The sequence below is a fragment of the Lolium perenne genome, chromosome 7 (assembly GCF_019359855.2).
Source record: "Lolium perenne isolate Kyuss_39 chromosome 7, Kyuss_2.0, whole genome shotgun sequence".
NCBI lineage: Eukaryota > Viridiplantae > Streptophyta > Magnoliopsida > Poales > Poaceae > Lolium > Lolium perenne.
In genome coordinates, this window is record NC_067250.2 from 120,822,391 (window position 1) to 120,845,288 (window position 22,898).

Here is a 22,898-nt window from a genome sequence, read left to right on the forward strand (position 1 = left end):
TACCCTCAGCGTATGTGAGTAAACCAGAGAGTAACATAGACTAATGCTATGCATATTATACTACTCCTTCATAGTACATGGTTTATTAGTGTTAGTACCATACGATACCTCATTTATTATTTTGTAGAGTTATTTTCATTAGGAAGCGCTCACCTCTTTACTATTACTAGTAAAAGGATGTTTCTCCATTCCAAGCAACATGTTATATAGCACTATTTTTTTCGATAAACGTTATATAGCACTATGATGATTACTTGGCTTTTGTCCTTTTGGCTGACTTTTGTATTACTAGTCTATTAGTCCCTGCAGTTGAGCCAATCTTGTTGCTCTTCCTTCAGATATTTCAGACATGTCTATATAACAAGTTTCTTCCTTCAAAATCCTTTGCCACATTCTGTTCTTCACTTTTGCACAGCTTGGCTTGATCGTCTTGTGGAACTTCAAGATGGCAAGTACCAGTTCAGCCGAAGGTGCACGCCAGAATTCCCCTGACAAGGACAAGGTGGTCACTGTCCTGAGCATCGACGGCGGCGGTGTCAGAGGGATCATCCCTGCCACCATCCTCGCCTTCCTTGAAGAGGAGCTGAAAGTAAGATGCTTATTGGTTCATATCTACCTTTTAATCGATCTGCTTGTCTATTGTTTCCTGAGGAACGTTGGCTGTGTTCTGAGAACTCTTGCTTTGTCTCTACGCAGAAACTGGACGGGCCGGATGTTAGGATCGCAGACTACTTTGACGTGGTCGCTGGCACAAGCACCGGAGGCCTCCTAACGGTGATGCTCACAGCTCCAGACAAGAATGGACGGCCCCTGTTTGATGCCAATGATTTGGCCAAGTTCTACATCGACGAGTCGCCCAAAATATTCCCACAGAAGTAACTAAACATGCGTGGCAAACCACTAGCTTTCTTTACTGTCCAGCAAAATTATTTGACGGCAACATCAGATCACTCGATTGAGGTTTTATCATTGGTTATATGCATGGTGAACTGGTGATGGTCTTAAGGGTAAGTCGATTGCCATCTTGCAGGAACTCGATCTTCTCCAAGATCGGCACAGCTTTGAAGATGGCTACCGGGCCCAAGTACAACGGCAAGTACCTCCATTCGCTGCTCCGTCAGTACCTTGGTGAAACGAGGTTGGACGGGACGCTAACGAATGTGGTCATCCCGACCTTCGATATCGCATACCTGCAACCGACGATTTTCTCGACCTTTCAGGTACTTCCTCCCCGGAAATACATGATTAGCCTTTGTTTTAGCCTTTGTTTGAACTCAACTTTTTTTTTTAAAGTTTGAGCAACTTCATAGACTAAAGTAGTAATTAACACCTGTAACACCGAATCGATATCACGAGATCCATCTTGAAATATAGTTTCATAATGTACTAAGGCCATTTATTTTTCTATAAATTTTGGTCAAATTTAGAATAGTTTACTAAAAAAACTAGACATAAACTTATTTCTGGACAGAGGGAGTATCACGTTAACAGTGAACTGATCACCTGCTCGTCACGGTAAAAGAAACTTATGACCTTGTCCGGCGTAGTGTACTGGTATATATGTGCTTATATAATACTTATATTATCATGGATGGTGCATCTTATTATTGGTTTGTGCTCGATAAATCAGTTCTAGAGAAAAGGAGAGGAATTGAGCCCGTTGAATCATTCTGGTCAAGCTAAGTTCATTGTTGTTCTCACAGTATGTATATATGGATTCTTTCAAGATTTTGTGTTTCTGTAGCTGCATCCTATGGAAAACTGAAGATAGAACTGGAGTATATTATATAACCAACCTAGTTCTATGCATGGTTATTAAAACTTTTATGTAGTCTAACCGTTGACGAACTGCTTATGAGATTTTGATTAGTTGCTAACTCTGGTCATCCAAGACTCCAGTCCACTATTCCAGGTCATAATGTTTGATAGTGTCGTACTAACGCAGCAATGCAAAACAAGCTTCATGTTAATCAGAAAAGAAGTTTGCCATTGTTTACTCGCAAAAAGAACTTAATGGATTCTAACCAGCTTCATCCATGCATGAACCTCCTGGTATGGACGATTAGTTGAAGCAACATCCTGCAAGAAATGCGCTCCTATCGGACATCACGATCAGCACCTCCGCCGCACCGACGTTCTTCCCTGCTCACTACTTCGAAACCAAAGACGACAAAGGCGACACGAGGTCCTTCAACCTCGTCGACGGCGGCCTAGCTGCCAACAACCCTGTAAGCTAGCGCCACATTATTGCACCATCGCACAACCCATCGCTCCTAAACCTCACTGCATAGACCCTTGCAGTAAACTTGGCATATGTATATGTTCGCCTGCAGACGCTATGCGCCATGAGCCAAGTGTCCCAGGACATCATCCTGGGGAACGGCGAGTTCTTCCCGCAGAGCGCGGTGGACTACGGGAAGTTCATAGTCATCTCCCTCGGCTGTGGGTTGAACCCGAGCGAGAAGTACAGCGCCAAGGATGCCGCCAAGTGGGGGATCTTGAACTGGATCATCAAGGACGGCACCGTCCCCATCGTCGACATGTTCAACGCAGCTAGTGCCGACATGGTGGACATCCACCTCTGTGTCCTCTTCAGCGCCCTGCGCTCCTCCAAGCGCTACTTGCGCATCCAGGTACCTATAAGGCTGAACACCGAAAGGAAACTGCGTGAGGAAATTGTTTCTGTTCTCTGCTTTAGGGTTAGCCGGTGGTAACAATCTTATTTGTAAGTGCAGTATGATCAACTGAGCGGAAGTGCGGGCTCCATTGACGACTGCTCCAAAGCAAACTTGGATAGGCTGGTGGAGATCGGGAATGAGCTCCTCAGGAGCAACGTATCCCGGGTGGACCTGGAGACGGGCCGGAATGTGGAGATGCCCGACGAGGGCACCAACTCGGAGCAGCTCATCAAGTTCGCAAAGCAGCTCTCCGCTGAGCGAAGCCGGCGCAAGAAGGTGCTTCAAATTAACTAAGCCTTGCTTACCCCATATTGCGCTAGAACGTGCTTCAAGAATGCTCTCAGTGTGTTGAATTCTGTTCCTTTGGTGTAGCTGTTCCATTCTGCTTTGTTCATGTCATAATCGTAGTGCTGTAATCTTGTGCGAGAGTTGCAGAATAAAGGTGTTAACTACTGTTTTTATATATTTGTAAAAGTCAGCTTCCCGCATATCTCTCAGCCCAATACTCCCCTAATACTGATTTTGTTCTCTCTTTTTTTTGGCCTCGGCCACCCCCTTGTTTACTTCCTATATTAATATAAGACAAAACCTTTTTTGCCCGTTTCAAAAAATATATTTGTAAAAGTCAGCTTCCCGCATATCTCTGACTAATGTTTTTTCTAGGTCCCAATCACGACGTAGCGATTACATGTGCGACACAATAGCAATTAGCTACGTGGCAGCGAAAATCAGTGGACAAAATCAAAGTTGCCATCTCACGTACCATCTGCTTAAAAAATCATATGGACATGGTTGCGGCGCGCAGAGCGACATGGATTGTCACGTTTGCGCAATGGAAATCCCCCCTTTTTAAAACAGGATTTTTTTTTAATTTCTATTAGTTAAGCATAAGTTAAAGAGGGTTTTAAGAAAACTTGTATAGACCGAAGCCAACAATAAGCCTACTCTCACGTGACAAGAAGGGAGGGGGACACTCTTGCCTAACCATTGGAAAAAATGACCTTTTCTAACTACCACAAAAAATAACGAAAACCCTCATCTAAAAATCTAGAGCAACCTGATCCTCTCTCGAAATCCCTGACAATAAATACATAAATAATAAGAATAACTAGTGGTGCATACTTTTTAGAGATTGTACAAACACACATTTGGAAGTTTTTTTAAAATCTTGAACACATAGGTCTCGAGTCAAAATTTTGTAAGCAATTCTAGCATTATTGTTCACAAACTCGGCCCATATGTCAATTTTTTCTTAATTAACTTCCACCTTTATTCATTCATCATTACCTAAAATGTTTACAGGAAAAATAACCCGTGTCAGGTGGGTGAGGTAGGCAGATATGGTCCTACATCTATCGAAGTAGCGTAGCACAGGTTTGAGTTCCGGCTCTCATGCCAGAAAGCGACTCCGCCCGCAAAGCTCACAGCCGTCTTGATGACCATTCGGATACGAATGAACGCGCCCATGTTTCTCCCTGCAGGCCATGCACCACCTCCATAAGCTAGTATTTTTCCATTTGGGTGATTGTGTACATTATGTCACATACACCTGTGTTTAGAAAAATAACTCAGATTAATTTCGGACTTCGGTGGCTGTATGCAACATTGCCACTAGGACACTACGAGTGACCTCCTCGGTGTAACATGAAACAGTTAGTGATGGCGACGTTGCTAGGACCAGTGTTGTGATGTCAATGCTTCACAATGACTTAAACATGTAGAGATTTATTTATGTCTAAATTATGGATAGTTTGAGCGTCTTTTGGCCAAGCTGTGATGTCAGTTGACATCAAATCATTGTGTGTAGCACCATCAAAGAATAATTTGAAAATGCTGCGTCTGTTGAACCTAAAAATATTGAAGGAGGGCCCTTTACTGTTGATGAAACACCAAGGAAGGTGCTTTCAGATTGGCAAGCAGATATTAAAAATCGCCAGGACGAAGAAGTCAGGTTCACTGCTTCAGGCTGGAAAGGGAGTGCCATGGAAAATGATACAGAGATGAAGATGTGAGTATTTCCTTGGCATGGTACTTTCTTTAATTAAAATAATAATATATATAAGACTGATTCTTTTGCTGCTGTATGCTGTTAAGCTTTTTTAGGGTTAGAGGCTAAAGCCTCGTAGTGGGCATCATTGTCAGCCAGTGTACATTAGTCATCACACTGTCATGCTGACAGTTAAAGTGGTACCAGTAAATATAATACTCCTACATGATTTGTTTGACCCGAGTCAAGGTAGAATGTAGATTTTTCCCTTCTCTATACGATACAACCTTGTACCAGCATGTGTATTCTACACACCATCGTATATATTAAACATCCTTTGCTGGTTTACAGGTTGAATTCAACTCGGATGAAGATGTTCCTAACATCTGCCTCGGTTAGGCGCACAGGAAGCATTCTGGTTGCTTCAGAAACATCAAATTGTCATTTAAGTGCCACATGAAAGTCAATCAACATCGCACATGTCTCATTACGATTGTGATCACCACTAATCACAAGATGACAACTAATTACACCCTGATTTATTCTTCAGAGTAGCCATATGTTTTTTTTTTCACTTACATTCTTCTTGAGCCTTGACACGCGCATTGAGAGAATGTAAATAAACCAAGAGATAACGCTATTGCGTGTGTGTGTTTACACATTATGAGCTGGAATGTGTTACTTTTGAACTTATTTTAAACCATGTTTTGGGCCAGCTTTTGTGGCTTTCATATTCGCAGTCCTTTTCGGTTGAACTTAGTATGGAGTATCTCTGTAGACATGCTATTTTCAAGTGCATGCAAAGGTCATGAGACAAGCAATTTGTTGCTTGTGTCCTTGAATCCTGGCCTTCCTGGTGTGCATGATTCACGTGGGAAAACTATTCATATTCAATGCTACAAACTCAAAAGAACGATTTTATGATTGAAGATATCTGATATCTGCAATGTTTTGTTTTCATGGCAGGTTTGACCTCTGAATCCAGAGTGTAGGCGACCTTTTTAGTCATTTCATCCTTTCTGTACTACTTCTACGGTTCCAAGTTATTTGAAGTTTAATGATTGTCTTAAGTCAAACTACTTTAAGTTTGACCAAGTTTATAAAAATAGACATCAACATCTAAAACACCTGTATCATTAGATATAGATGTGTTATATGTAATTTCATACCATATAGATTTGACGTTGTAGATATTAGCACATTTTTCTGTAAACTCGGTCAAATTATAAAGGTTTCACTGAGAACAAACTTAGGACTTCAGTTTTTTTTTGGAACGAAGTGAGTACAACTGTACCACATTAGACTAGGCTACATTTCCAATTCTTGTAACATTTTCCCAATTGCTCGAGAGGATATTATAACACAGGCTTCATACTTTATACTAAAAATGGTTTATATATCAGTTTGATCATATAAATGTTGGAGTTGACTCGGCACTGGTTTCTTGTCCAGCTACAAGCGGTCGAAAGGAACTACTAGCTTCTGTAGGGCTGAGGCAGCGAATGCAAGCAAACTTTAAGGCTGTAGTAGAGTTGAAAGCTGCGCATATAAAAGTCTCCACATAGAACTGTGCTACCTCAGCAATGCGACCAAGTATGATTGTTGAGTTGGAAGATAAAGAAATGAAAAATACACACACATTAATTCTCTTAGATAGACTAGGTATATGCTGCAGCAGTGTAATACCGTATCTTGAATCTCTCTGACTTTATTAATTTAAAGTCGGGCCATAATGCCTGTTATCTAAAAAAAAGATAGACTAGGTATTTTTCTCTATTATTCTAGTAATATGTGCTCTCATATGAAATGCAGCGATTACTATATTGGAGGTTGGTTGGCTTTTATCCATCTGCCCGACTTTTCTATTAATATTAGTCCATGCAGTTGAACCAATCATATGGCTTATCACTCCAGATATTCCAGGCATGTCTATATAACAAGTTTGTTCCTTCCAAATCATTTGCCACATTCTTTTATAGCTTGGCCCGTCTACCAAACTCCAAAATGACAAGTACCAGTTCGGCCAAAGGTGCACCCCAGAGTCCCTCTGACAAGGAGAAGCTGGTCACGGTCCTGAGCATCGATGGCGGCGGTATCAGAGGGATCATCCCGGCCACCATCCTTGCCTTCCTAGAAGAGGAGCTCAAAGTAAGATACTTATAAGTTCATATCTACATTGTCATCGATATGCTTTGTCTACTGTTTCCTGAGGGACACCGTCACCGTGTTCTATGAACTCTCCTGCTTTGTCTCCGTGCAGAAACTGGACGGTCTGGATGCTAGGATTGCAGACTATTTCGACGTTGTCGCTGGCACGAGCACTGGTGGCCTCCTGACGGTGATGCTTACAGCTCCAGACAAGAATGGACGGCCACTGTTCGACGCCAAGGATTTGGCGAAGTTCTACATTGATGAGTCGCCCAAAATATTCCCACAGAAGTAATTACTAACTAAACATGTGTGGGGAACCATATCATCAGAAGACTAGCACTCTGCAGCAGAATTATTTAACTGCAACATCATATCACTCGATCAATCTTTTGCATTGTAAAAAAAAAACAGTCGATCAGTGGCTCATCAGTGTGCATATGCCATGTTGCAGGAACTCGATCTTTTCCAAGATCAGCACAGCTCTGAGGATGGTTAGCAGGCCCAAGTACAACGGCAAATACCTCCATTCGCTGCTTCGTCGGTACCTTGGTGAAACTAGGTTGGACAGGACGCTAACGAATGTGGTTATCCCTACTTTCGATATTGCATACTTGCAACCCACAATTTTCTCGAGCTTTCAGGTACCATGTTGTTAACTGATCACCTGCTCCTTGCGTAATTCTTTTAGATCGTGGTAGAAAAAACTTATAACCTTGTCCATGCAGTGATGGTGCTATATATTATGGCGCGCACAAGCACCTTTATTGTCCCACCAATCTAGGAAGAGTTAACTAACTCACATACTAGTGCACCGTTGTCATTGTTGCTAGCTAGATTTATCTAGATATGGCCTATGTATAATGCATCTGATTTTTTTTCATGCAAATCAGTTTTAAAAAGGTATTTTAAAAGTTGAGGAATTGATCCGGTTGAATTATTCTGGCCAAGTTCAGCTTATAGTTATTCTCACGTCATGTATATAGACAGATAAATTTTTTCAAGACTGTCTCTGTAGCTTCAACTTGCGGAAAATCAAAGATAGTTGGCTACTAACCAACAAGTATATTATATAATAGTTCGAAGCTACCAACCTACTATTATGTAATCTAACCACTATAATCAGATCAGATTGAATTCTTTGGTAGCTCCTGGGATTCCAGGTTGTAATGTTTGATGTAATGTAGGGAGTTAATGTTTTTATTAGAAATAAGTGTATTTTTTCTCGCAAAAAGAAAACTTCATGGATTCTAATGAACTTCATGCATGCATGATTTTGGTAACGACGATTAGTTGAAGCACCATCCTGCAAACAACGCTCTCTTGTCGGACATCGCGATCGGCACTTCCGCGGCACCAACGTTCTTCCCGGCACACTACTTTGAGACCAAAGACGACAAAGGTGACCCGAGGTCCTTCAACCTCATCGATGGCGGCCTCGCCGCCAACAACCCTGTAAGTTAGTGCCATCGCACACTTATCACACACAAATCTCACTGCATAAACCGTGCTGTAAACTTGGCATATGTGTACATGGGTGCCTGCAGACGCTCTGCGCCATGAGCCAAGTGTCCCAGGACATCATATTGGGGGACGGCGAGCTCTTTATGCAGAACCCGGTGAACTACGGGAAGTTCATGGTCGTCTCCATCGGCTGTGGGTTGAACCCAAAAGAGAAGTACAGCGCCAAGGATGCTGCCAAGTGGGGTATCTTGAACTGGATCGTCAAGGACGGCACCGCCCCCATCGTGGACATGTTCAACGCAGCTAGTGCCGACATGGTGGACATCCACCTCTCTGTCCTCTTCGGCGCCCTGCGCTCCTCCCACCGCTACCTGCGCATCCAGGTAACTATACGCCTGAACCCCAAGGTATAAAGCAGTACGGAGTAACATCAAGGGAAAAAATAGCGCGCTATGACAAAATAGCGCCGGCCTTAAACGCTATTAGCGCGCTATTTTTTTCCATGTGTAACATACATCAGTAGACATTTTTATTGTTTCTTTGCTGATGCTTGGGGATTTAGCCGGTGGTATGGTAATGATCTGTTTTTGAAAGTGCAGTATGATCAATTGAGCGGAAGTGCGGGCTCGATCGACGACTGCTCTAAAGAAAACATGGATAGGCTGGTGGAGATCGGGAATGAGCTTCTCAGGAAGAATGTATCCCGAGTGGACCTGGAGACCGGCCGGAACGTGGAGATGCCCGGCTGTCAGCTCTAACCCTCACTCACGATCGGATCGAATCGAGGCAGAGAGAGAGAGGGAGCTGGAGGTAGACGATGAACACTTGGTGGTTTTTGGTGCAGCGTACAACTTACTGCGTTTTCTGTTTACTTCATCCTCTTATTGAGCGATTACAAAGCAAAGCCGTGACTTCCGCCACGTTCCCGACTGAATCGTGCCATCCCACGACTCGGAACGAGCTCCACGACGATCCTACAAACATGGAGGTGCTCGTACTAAACACGACGCAGTCCTCCTAACTTATCTCTAACAGAAACCCTGACGAAACTGTCGAAACTGAATCCTAACAGCTACTAACTGAAACTTATTCAACAAATCTCCCCCTAAGTTTTAGTCGCGGATGATGTTGGTGACGCCGATCCTCGAGCGCAAGTCTTGGAACCGAACACGTCCAAGGGACTTGGTGAGAATGTCGGCGAGCTGGTTGGTGGTGCCGATGTGTTCGACGGAGACTCTGCCGTCGGCGACGTATTCCCTGATGAAGTGGTGGCGAGTGTCGATGTGCTTGCTGCGATCATGGAACACTGGGTTCTTGATCAGCTGAATGGTGCTTTGATTGTCGATGAAGAGCTTCACCGTCTTCTCCTCCTCGTTGAGCAGTTCGCCGAGGAGACGTCGGAGCCAGGCTGCCTGGCACGCCGTCGCTGTGGCAGCCATGTACTCAGACTCACACGATGAGAGTGCCACCGTCTTCTGCTTGACCGACTGCCAAGACACTGGGCAGCCGTTGATGAAGAAGATGCTGCCCGTCGTGCTCTTGCGATCATCCAGGTCGCCGGCCAGGTCCGCATCACTGTAGCCCACGAGCTCGAGCTGCTCGCTGCCGCCACGGAGTGTGCACCCGTAGCTCTTAGTGCCTGCGATGTACCGGAGAAGATGCTTGACCGCGCTCAGGTGTTCCGTCGTCGGCGTCTCCATGAAGCGACTGACGAAACCCACCGCAAATGCAATGTCAGGCCTGCTATGCACCAAGTACCGGAGACCACCGACGATGGAACGATACATCGTGCCATCCACCGGTGGATTCGAGCTGACCTTGCTCATCTTCAGGCGTGGCTCCATTGGCATCTGGGTCGGGGTGCAGTTCGTCATGCCAGCCTTCTCTAGGAGCTTGCCGGCGTAGGCGGACTGGCAGAGTGTGATCTCGCCGCCGCCCTGGGACACTTCCATGCCTAGGTAGTAGGCAAGAAGACCCAGGTCACTCATCTTGAACCTGGTCATCATCTCGCGCTTGAACCTGGCGATCTCCTGCTTGCCGCCGCCAGTGACGATCAGATCGTCGACGTAGACGCCCAGCAGCAAGCGTGAATCTTCCTTGCCGCGTGTGTACACGGCGTGCTCCGATGGGCTCCTGGTGAAGCCCAGAGACAGGAGCGTGCTGTCAAGCTTGGCGTTCCAAGCTCGCGGCGCTTGACGCAGCCCGTAGAGCGCCTTCTTCAGGCGCAGCACCTTTCCCTCCATGCCGTCGATGATGAAGCCAGGGGGCTGGGAGACATACACTTCCTCCTCAAGGTCGCCATTCAGGAATGCGCTCTTGACGTCGAGGTGGTGCACCTCCCAGTTGTGGTGTGCAGCTATGGCGAGGAGGACGCGCACCGAGTCCAGGCGTGCAACTGGCGCAAAGACTTCCTCGAAGTCTATGCCAGCTCGCTGTGCATATCCCTTTGCCACCAGCCTCGCCTTGTGCCGCACCACTTCGCCTGCAGGATTTTTCTTCAGCTTGAACACCCACTTCAAGCCGATGGGACGGTGCCCAGCAGGCAGGTTGGTGAGCTCCCAGGTGTCGTTCTCCTCGATCGCGGCCATCTCCTCAGCCATGGCAGTGCGCCATCCAGCTTCTGCTTGAGCCTCCGTGAACGACGCAGGCTCTTCTCCTTCGGCAAGGAGCAGCCCCCGTTCAAGTTCGGCATCAATGTTGGCGACGGTCCTGTACCTGCGCACAGGGGTGTCTCGGTCCTCCACAGATGGAGTGTTAGCGCTGGAGGGCGTCGCGAACTCCACGGAGGGGTCCTGGAGGTCCCCTGCATCGTGGAATGGAGGGGTCGCCGGTGTCTGTGGTGACGCCGTGCCGTGCGCGCTCTGAGCGCGCTCTGGAGCTGGAGGTGTCGCGCCGTGCGCGTCCGGTGCGCGCTCTGGCGTGGGAGGGTCGGCGGCACACCCACGCGGAGCAGCAGCTTGGGGAAGCGTGTACTCCACGTCGAAGTCGCTGTTCACCGCCTCCAGGCCGCCGTTCTCCCAGCTCCATGACGCAGCCTCGTCGAAGACAGCGTCGCGCGTGACGTGCACCGTCTGTGTCAGGGGGTCGAAGACCTTGTACGCCTTGGAGCCTGGCTCGTAGCCCAGCAGGACCATCTTCCTGCTGCGGTCCTCGAGCTTCTTGAGGTGTGGCCGAGCCGTTTTGACGTGAACGACGCAGCCAAAGACCCGCAGGAAGTGCAGATTTGGCGTCTTGCCGTGCCAAAGCTCGTACGGCGTCTTGCCATCCACGGCGCGCGTGAAGGAGCGGTTCAGAAGAAACACCGCCGTCGTCACTGCCTCCCCCCAAAACGTGTTGGGCACACCTCGCCCTTTGAGCATGCTTCGTGCGGTGGCCACTACCGTCTGATTGCGGCGTTCCACCACGCCATTGTGCTGCGGTGTGTAGGGCGCGGAGAGGTGGCGTTGGACGCCTCTGTCGGCGCAGAATTCCTCGAAGGAGCGGGAGGTGAACTCTCCCCCTCGATCGGTGCGAAGGGTGCGCAGGGTGCAGCCGCTCTGCACTTCGGCGGCCGCCTTGATGCGACGGATCGCGGCTTCAGCTTCATCCTTGGTGGAGAGCAGCACCAGCCACATGTAGCGGCTGAAGTCGTCCACCATCAGGAGGAAGTAGCGCTTCCCTCCCGGCGTCGCCGGCGTGATCGGTCCGCAGAGGTCGGCGTGGATCAGCTCGAGGCGTTCCGTGGCGCGGAACTTTGCCACCTGGGGGAACGGGGCCCGCCTCTGCTTCCCTGCCAAGCAGGCGTCGCAGAGCTGGTCCGTGTGGCCGATCTCTGGTAGCCCGCGAACCATGTCGTTGCGAGACATGGCGCGGAGCGCCCCGAAGTTCTGGTGGCCGAGCCTCTCGTGCCAAGTCCAGCTGCTGTCGCCAGAGCGCAGCGACAGGCACACAGGCTGCACCACCTGCAGGTTCACCTTGTAGAGACGATTCGGGGAGCGAGGTACCTTGGCGAGCAGGCGATTGCTGCGATCCCAAAGGGACATGAAGCCGTTGCGGATCGCCGAGGGGCAGCCGTTCTCGTCGAGCTGGCCGAGGCTCACGATGCTCGTCTTGAGCTCGGGGATGAGGTAGACGTCCGTTAAGGCGCGGTGCTCGTCGCCACGCACCGCGATGACCACGGTCCCACGCCCGACGATGTCGACGATGGAGTTGTCGCCGAATCGCACCGTGCCAGTCACCTTTGTGTCCAGCTCGGCGAAGACGGCTCGACTGCCGGTCATGTGGTTGGACGCGCCGCTGTCGAGGTACCAGGGTATGTCGACCGGCTCATGCTCGTCGCCAAGCCGCACCTTGGCACGCTCCTCGTTGAGGAACACGTGTCCTCCCACGCGTTCGGGTTCGTCGGCGACTGGGCACAGCTGCGCCATAAGGAGCGCGGCCGGCTCGTCGTCGTCGCCGTCCTTCACCAGGTGAGCCTCCTCCCTCTTCTTCTTGCGACAGTCACGGGCCCAGTGCCCGAACTTGCCGCAGTAGCGGCATTTGTCGTCGCGTGCGGCGCCGCCGCCGTTCGCCCCTTGCGGCTTGTCGCGCGCGGCGTCGTTCCCGCGCCCCTTTCCGCGGCGGTTTCCACCGCTGCCACCGCTCCCTGACGAGCCATCGCCATCGCGGTGCTTCATGCGGGCGCGCCACTGCTCCTCCGTGAGCAGCAGTTGGCCGCCGCCGGCCGTGCCTGTGGGCTCGTCGTCGTCGTCTTCTTCACAGACCTTGAGACGCCCCGTCAGCTCTTCGATGGACATGGTTTTCAGATCGAGGAGGCCCTCGATCGACCGTGCCATCTGCTTGTACTTCCTTGGCACGACCCGCAGGTACTTGAGGATCACTTTCTTGTCGTCGACGGGGTCTCCATGGATGTCCAACTGGTGGACCAGTTCCTGCAGCCTCAACCCAAAATCATCGACTGACTCACCGGGTTTGAACCGAAGATCCTCGTACTGCTTGCGGAAGTTTTGGGCTTTCGAGTCCCTGACTCGATCTGCCCCGACGCGGATCGTCTTGATCGCATCCCACGCCTCCTTCGCCGTGTCCTTGACGGCGAGCATCGGAATCATCTCCGGAGGTACGGCGCGGAGGATGGCCTCCAACGCCGCACGATCGTCGTCGTACTCGCCCACGCCCGTGTCGATGACTTCCCACAGGTGACGAACCTGCAGGATCACCTTCATGAGCAGCGACCAGGTGTTGTAGTTCGTCCTCGTCAGCACGGGCCACGCCGTGCTGGAGCTGCCGCCCATGTCGCGCGTGGAGCGCGGGACGGCCAACGCCTTTTGTGCCGAGGAGTGTGGTGATGAAGCGGCGCCCGAGTTCTTCCCGTCCTTGTCCGCGTCTGCGGCGGCCTTCTTGGACGCGTCATCGCCGCCCTTCGTCATCCTTCTCTCCGCGACACGAGCCTAGGCTCTGATACCACTTGTCAGCTCTAACCCTCACTCACGATCGGATCGAATCGAGGCAGAGAGAGAGAGGGAGCTGGAGGTAGACGATGAACACTTGGTGGTTTTTGGTGCAGCGTACAACTTACTGCGTTTTCTGTTTACTTCATCCTCTTATTGAGCGATTACAAAGCAAAGCCGTGACTTCCGCCACGTTCCCGACTGAATCGTGCCATCCCACGACTCGGAACGAGCTCCACGACGATCCTACAAACATGGAGGTGCTCGTACTAAACACGACGCAGTCCTCCTAACTTATCTCTAACAGAAACCCTGACGAAACTGTCGAAACTGAATCCTAACAGCTACTAACTGAAACTTATTCAACACCGGCGAGGGCACCAACTCGGAGCAGCTCTCCAAGTTCGCAAGGCAGCTCTCTGCTGAGCGAAGCCGGCGCAAGAGTATGCTTCAGATTAACTAGCCTCGTTTGGCTGGCGCATATTGGGCAAGAATGTGCGTCAAGAGGGCCCTCCAGTGTTGAATTCTGTTCGTTTGGTGCATCTTTGCCGTCCTGCTTTGTTCATGTTGCAATCGTATAGTGATTTAGTGATATAATATTGTGCATGAGTTGCGGAATAAAGGTGTTTACCGTTATAATATTGTTTATCACATTAATTTGCCTTCTTTGCTACATGTTTCTCGGTCCAATACTAACAAATTTTTAAAGCATGTTAAAAGACTTCATATTCATTAACTAGAGCCACTCAAAAAAATTATAACTAGAGTAAATTACAAAAACCACCAGAACTGAGGTTAGGTTAACAAAAAACCATCCGGATACGTTTTTGTAACAAAACCACCAGAATAGCGTAATAAGGTTGCAGAAAACACTGATCGCTCTGCTGAGCCATACCAATGACCTTGAGACCGGTAAGGCCCGGTGTCAAGCTGACGTGGCGTGGAGAGATGGTAGGGGGTGACGTTCTAAGTTATGCATTATTTTTGGTAGTTTCGTAACTAAGAAGATAAAGATGGTTTTAAGATAACTTACTTAGCCCGAAGCCAAGAACAAGTTAAGAAAGCCTACTTTTGGCATATGGGTAACTAATGCTTGTTTCGAAACATCCTTCATTCATTTCACATCTCCCATGACACTAACATAAGGTTTAACAAATTCGAGTGAACGAAACCGATCGACATGGGCATAGTCTTGTGCTTTGCCCACAAGAAACCCCGACCAAGGTACAACGAACAGATAGGCATGAGATATTGCCAGAGGCCTATTGGTTTAACTTGTAAAGCCGAGGACACTTCCCAGTCACATGAGCAGCATGCGATAATGTTTAAGTTGTGTATTGGTTTGACTTCCAGGTCGAGAACACTTGCTGTCCTAATCTACATCAATTATTTTCATATTCCAGCTGTATCTTGCACATGCATGAGTGCATTCATTAACAAATGGTGTAAGTTGCAGTTTTGCTTGTATATCTGGACAAAGCGCGTCACGTAGTACTGTACTACTATTGATATGTTATTATAAACTCTAGAATTTCATCTTCTTACTCAAGGGTGACCATAATTCTTCTTGCTACTCTTTTTTTTTTCTGCGAGGACCTTCTTGCTGCTAATTAATTTTAACACGTTCACGTCAATGATATTGACTGGTCTGACACTTTTATATAGTTCATGGAAAACTACTACTTATACACGTGTATTCTATACCGGTCTGTGCTTTGAAGTAGTATACACGTTGCTTTTTTTTCTTGGAGGGGGGTGGTAGGCGGAGCTGTGTGTTGTTTATGTGGTCAATTGACATTACAAAAAAAAAAGGTAAACACTAAGGATACTAGCTATAACTACACACTTTTGACCCCATAAGCAGTAGATGATGACCACACTAGCCTTGTAGTTGGTCTTTTGGCATCGCTGGGTGCCAATCCTAGCTCCGCCGAACGAATTAAAACGAATGATACTTCACTAATTTTCACACATCACTACAGGAATGGACGCATACGCCGACGGCCAGCTGCCCTCGGCGTAGCCACGCCTGGCCCTCGGCGTAGGCTACGCCGACGGCAGCCCTCGGCGTATGGCGTCGGCGTTTAGGTCCCTCGGCATAGACAATATTGCCGTCGGCGTAGCCCGGCCCTCGGCGTAGCACGCTACGCCGACGGCAAAACCGTCGGCATACAAATTTTAAAAATTTGAATTTTCATTTTTCCAAAAAAATTAAAAAAAATAAAAAAATTTATATGCCGAGGGCTTTGCCGTAGGCATAGAGTTTTAAAATTTTTAAAATTTTAATTTTTTTACACCATTTCCTTTTCTTTTTTTTACTTATTTATCTTTCACCCATACACTTTTAACTCTAAGTACACTTAATCCTAGGTCAAATTACAATCATGGTTAAACTTCCCAGCCGGTCACCCATCCTCACACTACTCCAACCTCAGCACGCTTAACTTCTTGGTTTCATTCGGATGAGCTTCCCTTAAAGAATTGACACCTTACTGATAATAATAGTCTATCAACCCTATTAACCCTTGGACCGTGATGTCACAACTCTTTATTTTTGAATTCCAAAAAATTACCTAAGTAAACAACAATGAATATATAAGTAACAATGAATAATAATATTGAATTCAAATAACAATAAAATAATTTATTTTTTGGTTTTTTCTATTTAATATGGAATAATTAATATCTTTAAATCGAAAAACTGAAATTCCACAAATAATATGTCTAAATCGATCAGAAAAATGAGAGGAACCTAAATATAACATCCATATCATCATTTGAACCTAAAAATTAGAGTAATCCAAATATGACGTCCAGCTTGCCATCTGGCCAAAACGGCCCCCTCGGGAGATGCGAAATGGCCGTACCGGACGCGCTGGTGCACCGTTCGCCAACATGCTAAACGGAAAAAAATTAGCACATAAAGTGATGTGTTATAGACCTAAAAACATTTTTCGCGGAATTTATTGAGCGACGGAAAGTGTACCCCTAGTTCAAATCCGGTCAGTTTCCAGCGGATTCGGCGGGACTCCGCAGGAAGCCGCAGGGATTTCCAGATAGCTAGCACGCACATATGACATGTGATATGTGGTGCGGAGGCGGTGTCCTACCACTACGCGGAGGTCTCGCGCAATACTAAAATACGCCTCATGTAGCTGCTTCACAAAAAAAACTCGTTTTGGCACCCCGAAAATGAAAAAACCATCGCCCATGGGTCGGATTGGAAATCCGCTCCCGGGGCCATGCCTTCCTTCCCAGGGACCACGCATGTGCCAAATATGGTCTCGTTCCGACAAACTATGCGGTGTCACAGGCCGTTTCCTACTCATTTGCCCTAAAAACCATAGAACTCCGGACGTGATAGCTCGGTTTGTGAAGGGTTTTCCAAAATAATTGCCGTATCCTAATTCCAATTTTTGGAGTGGTTACTAGGACACATAAAATGACGCCATGCGGCTCCAAGAGATTTTCTAACTTAGTTTAAATTGCCATCCGGCCAAAACGGGCCCCCACGGAGATGCGGTATGGCCGTACCGGGCGCGCTGGTGCACCCGTTCGCCATCGCGCTAAACGGAAAAAATTTAGCACATAAATTTATGTGTTGTAGACCTAAAAATATTTTTCCCGGAATTTATTGACCGACGGAAAGTGTACCCCTAGTTCAAATCCGGTCACTTTCCAGCGGATTCGGCGGGACACAGCAGGAAGCCGCAGGGATTTCCAGATAGCTGACACGCACATATGGCATGCGATATTTGGTGCGGAGGCGGTGTTCTACTAGTACACGGAGGTCTCGCGCAATACAAAAATACGCCCCATGTAGCTGGTTCACAAAAAAAAAAACCGTTTTGGCACCCCGAAAATGAAAAAACCATCGGCCATGGGTCGGATTGGAAATCTGCTTCCGGGGCATTGCTTCCCATCCCAGGGACCACGCACGTGCCAAATATGGCCTCGTTCCGACAAACTATGCGGTGTCACGGACCGTTTCCTACTCATTTGCCCTAAAAGCCATAGAACTCCGGACGTGATAGCTCTGTTTGTGAAGGGTTTTCCAAAATAATTGTTGTATCCTAATTCCGTCTTTTGGAGTGGTTACTAGGACACATAAAATGACGCCATGCGGCTCCAAGGGATTTTCTAACTTAGTTTAAATTGCCATCCGGCCAAAACGCCCCCCCACGGAGATGCGGTATGGCCGTATCGGGCGCGCTGGTGCACCCGTTCACCATCGTGCTAAACGGAAAAAATTTAGCACATAAAATGATGAGTTGTAGACCTAAAAACATTTTTTCCAGAATTTAGTGAGCGACGGAAAGTGTACCCCTAGTTCAAATCCGGTCACTTTCCAGCGAATTCAGCGGGACACAACAGGAAGCCGCAGGGATTCCCAGATAGCTAGCACACACATATGACATGTGATATGTGGTGTGGAGGCGGTGTCCTACTACTACGCGGAGGTCTCGCGCAATACAAAAATACGCCTCATGTACCCCGAAAATGAAAAAACCATCGGCCATGGGTCGGATTGGAAATCCGCTTCCGGGGCATTGTTTCCCATCCCAGGGACCACCCACGTGCCAAATATGGCCTCGTTCCGACAAACTATGCGGTGTCACGGACCGTTTCCTACTCATTTCCCCTAAAAGTCATAGAACTCCGGACTTGATAGCCCTGTTTGTGAAGGGTGTTCCAAAATAACTGCCGTATCCCAATTCCGTCTTTTGGAGTGGTTACTAGGACACATAAAATAACGCCATGCGGCTCCACGGGATTTTCTGACTTCGTTTAAATCGCCATCTGGCCAAAACGGGAACCCGATGACATATAAGAAAGTGTTTGAATTGTTACTATATTAACATGATATACATGATTCAAATATGCATGATTTTGACATAAACGGATAGAGGATGTTTTTCTGAACATTTTGATACCTTATACGCATTTTTCTGACATCATATGAATTAGTTATGATTTTTACAAAATTAGACAAATTTGACAAATAGTCTACGCCGAGGGTGGCCGTCGGCGTAGCCCGGTCTACGCCTAGGGCCAAACATATGCCGAGGGCTGCCCTCGGCGTAGACTTCGCTACGCCGACGGCAACGATACGCCGAGGGTGAGACTCGCTGGCTGGCCGTGCCGGGCCATACGCCGACGGCCCCGACATTTGGCCGTCGGCGTATGCCACGGCCCTCGGCGTACGTCGCCATTCCTGTAGTGCATGTTCTATGAACGTAAACTATTTTTCACACATGTGTTCTATGAACGTGCTATTACTCATACGACCAGCCTCTAGTTTATCCATGGATGCAGGTGCGTATTTTTTTATAGGGAAACTGTCGGGGGGGATGGCCTCCGGTAGGCCAAAGGCATGCCAAACCGGATGGTTTGGACAATCAAAGTACCGGTTTAAAGATTATTCCGGGCTGTGAATCTAAGCTTTTGGCTAAGTAAATCTATACCGGTATCCCAGGAGGGGTATACCGGAATGAGCTAAGAAGGTACCGGATTACCGGTATAAGATGCACTGTAGCACGTCGGCAAGACTGGTCAAAGATTCTCTCAAGAGCTAGAGGACAAGGATGAGCGAAGTACTTCAGCTTTAATCGAAACTCTGAGGCAAAAGCAGATGATGACGTAAAAGGTACCGGAGGATGTCACTCCTCCTGATTAAAGACATACCGGCGTCACCGGTAGCCAAAGAGGCTTTGTAAAGTAGTTTGTCCAGTCAAAGATGCCATTAGGGTTTCCTAGGGTTTCTTCCCCTGTAAGCCACCCTCTCCCCTATATAAGGAGAGGGGGCACACCCCATCGCGGGTATGTTATGTAATGTACAACATAGGCACGTACGTAAGAGAGAAAAGATAGGAGCTTGTACGGTTCATCTTCAACCTCTGGCCAAGGCCAAGTTCATCAATAAAGACACCGGAATCCATCCGAGATTCATCCCTCTGTTAACCAAAACCCTCCCCCGAATCCTCTAGTGTCCATTCGGCCCCAACTTAAGCCATCCTATGACATCTGTCTGTTCACCACGACGACAGTTGGCGCCCACCGTGGGGCAAGCAGCGACGCTTGCTGGAGTTCATATTCGGGCGGGCCTCCTCACCATCTCCGGTGAGCGTGTGGTAAGTGGCCTCGTCTACCGCCTCGGCTCGCTGGACTTCATCAACGACAACGCTGGCTACTTCTCCAACGGCGGTAAGTTCCCCAAGAACGGCCGCATCATCGAGTTCGGCAGCCACCACGTCTACCTCGGCACCGTCCCTGCGCGCCAGTGCCTCTCGCCGGTGCTGGTAGCACTGGACCCGCCAAGATCTGCAATTCGCAACGGCCACGCCGCCGGCAGCGTCGAGGTGCTGGTGGTTGGCGCGGCTGACGCCGGCAAGGAGGTCACGGCGGAAGGCGCTGGAAAGGCAAAGTCCACGCGCACGGCCAAACCACCGACCGAGCGCGACCAAGGGGCTGCGAGTGCATCTGCAGCGCCACCAGAAACTCCTCTCCAAGCAGCGATGAACGTGCTGGCGACACCCATCGCACAGAACATCGACCCGGCAGCGGCTCAGGCGGAGCTGGAGGCGCAACGGCAAAAGTTGCTCTCCGGAGGCGCGGACATCATCCGGGCGCAGCGCGAGCTGAACCTAACCCTACGTGAGTATAACGCTGCCCATGGCTTTGCTTCCGTTAGCGCTCAGGCTGCTAGAGTGCCGGAAAACCGGCTTAAAGCTCGCAATCTAGATCAGGATCTGCGCAAGGAAGTTCTTGCCGGAAAGAGTACCTCTGAATCTCTGAGCATCGTAGAGAAACCTAAGTATAGTAGCCCGGATAAAACCATAAAAGCTGCTAGGGCTGCAGTAGAGCTGTGCGACTCGCTTACCGGAGATGCTTTAGCAAAACAACAAGATCGTGTTAGAGAGTTGCTTGACATGATTCAGGAACAAAATGCTGAGCTTGCTAGAGCAAACAAAGCTGCGGCGTCAAAATCTGTGCGTTCGGCAAAAAACGCCGGAAGCAAGTCCCATGGGCAGGCATCGTCCCCCCATCCGGACAGAAGAAAAGAAAAAGAAGTGAATGCGCAGCAACTGACTGTGTATGATCCGGTACTTGCCCGAAAGCAACAAGCCGAGCGACACGAGGCCGGAAGAAAAAGCCAAGGGGCAGGTCGTGGCTATGCCGGAAATGGCTACGCCGGAAATGATTATGCCGGTAGATATGAAACAGGGCAAAATTATCGAGCTGCAAGGGCAGCGTACGTTGAAGAGGAAATGCCTCCACGAAGGTACCGGCAGGCAAGGGCCGCGGTACCGGAACGTTACGATGAAGCTGATTCAGGCTGAAAGAATTACAGCCTACCGGAACCCATTGGGGGAACGCGTAGGAGAAAGACGCCTACCAGAACGGGATGCGAGGCACCGGCTGGACAGGGTGTATTTATCTGAAATGATCGAAGCAGTCGGTCCTCCTGGCCCAAAGTGCTTTGGTCCATGGATCATGAAAGAGGAACCGCCGGTTCGCAACTTTCAGTTGCCCCGTGACACAAAAACATATGATGGCACCACTAAGCCGGAAGACTGGCTTGCGGACTACGTGACCGCAGTTTATGTCGCTGGCGGCTGAGGGACCGTAACAGGCGGAGGAAACCGGCGCTGGGCCGTGAGAATCGTACAATCTTTCCTGGTAGGACTGGCACGCATCTGGCTTAACAACTTGCCAGCAGGAAGTATAAATGGATGGTTGGACTTTGAGGAAGCGTTTGTGAGTAACTTCAGCAGTACCTACCGGAGGCCAAACAGGCCACAGCAGCTCGCCCTGTGCGTGCAGCGCCCCAATGAAACAGACCGGGACTACCCGACCCGGTGGAACTCTACAAGGAACTCCTGTGAAGGGGTGATCGAGGCACAAGCCATTGCTTGGTTTTGCAATGGGTGCCGCAGAGGTTCGCCGTTGTGGCAAAAGCTGCAGCGAAACATGCCAGTAACTTTGGCAGAGATGATACGTGTGGCAGATAGCTACGCATTGGGAGACCCAATGCAACCGGCAGTACAAGCTGATCCGACGCAAACAAGCCAACCGCGACAAGATCAGTACCGGGACAACCGGCACAACAAAAGAAGGGAAGATTTTCCGGATCGGAGGTATGGTCCGCAGCAAGTTGCCGCGGTACAAGATAACTCCGGCGCTAGCGGAAGCCAGAGGCAAAAAACCGGATCGCAGCCATGGGCGGGTCCTAAAAAACAATGGGTTGAAAAGAAGTCGTGGGCAGAGAAAAAGAATTGGCAAGAAAATACAAGATACACCATGGAATCAGCAATGGAACAACCATGCCGGTGGCACACTCAGAATCCGGCGAAGCCGGCAAACCATTTGACAAAAGATTGTTCCTGGACTAAGTACTTGATGTTGAAAGGTGCGGTAAAAGATGCGCAAGCACAAGGCTGTACTACGATACTACCACCATCGCAAGACCTCTTGCGGCAACAACTACCACCGCCACCACCGCTTACCGGAGCAAATGCTCTACCGGTACAGCCTCAGCCAAACCGGCAACAGCACCAGCAAGTTCATCAGGTGGGAGATGGCAATGGCCAACCGCCACCGCCGGCACCTTTGGGCCAGAATGTTTACCAAGATCCGGATATGTGCTATGTTGTGTTCATTACTGAGCCAACAGACAAGCAAAGTGTGCATCGTCGTTCCATAGAAGTGAACGCGGTGATGCCGACAGTTCCAAAATACATGCTGTGGTCAGATCAGGAAATAATCTGGTCATTCAAGGATCACCCAAAGATTATGCCAAACCCAGGTGGCTACGCTCTTGTCATGGATCCAATCATGCATGGACCAACGACTCGAGTCAAGTTCAGCAAAGTGCTGATAGATAATGGAAGCAGCATAAATATCATGTACCGGCACACAATGCATACGCTGGGAATAACAGAAAACATGCTACAGCCAACTCACACAACGTTCCACGGAATTGTTCCAGGCCTGTCCTGCTCGCCTATGGGAAAAGTCCGGGTGGATGTGTCATTCGGAGGACGCGACAATTGCCGGGTCGAAAACCTTTTGTTCGAAGTGGTGGACCTAGACAGTCCCTACCATGCGCTGCTAGGGAGACCGGCATTGGCAGCGTTCATGGCCACAACTCATACGGCGTATCTCAAGATGAAGATGCCGATACCTCGTGGACCC

General features: G+C 48.8%; 2 protein-coding genes across 2 annotated transcripts; both read left to right on the top strand.

The window, feature by feature from the left end:
* Positions 1–336: 336 nt before the first annotated feature.
* LOC127323943 (patatin-like protein 2) lies at positions 337–3,166 on the top strand. Its single transcript, XM_051352054.2, has 6 exons — positions 337–589; positions 697–875; positions 1,031–1,220; positions 2,067–2,228; positions 2,334–2,633; positions 2,736–3,166. The coding sequence occupies exons 1-6, from the start codon at positions 446–448 to the stop codon at positions 2,970–2,972; spliced, it is 1,212 nt and encodes a 403-aa protein (XP_051208014.1). The 5' UTR covers positions 337–445; the 3' UTR covers positions 2,973–3,166.
* A 3,484-nt stretch (positions 3,167–6,650) lies between these two features.
* On the top strand, positions 6,651–14,356 carry LOC127323945 (patatin-like protein 2). Its single transcript, XM_071823751.1, has 7 exons — positions 6,651–6,813; positions 6,926–7,104; positions 7,268–7,457; positions 8,107–8,268; positions 8,361–8,660; positions 8,877–9,016; positions 14,070–14,356. Exons 1-7 carry the CDS (start codon positions 6,670–6,672, stop codon positions 14,164–14,166), a joined length of 1,212 nt encoding a protein of 403 aa, XP_071679852.1. The 5' UTR covers positions 6,651–6,669; the 3' UTR covers positions 14,167–14,356.
* Positions 14,357–22,898: the final 8,542 nt, after the last annotated feature.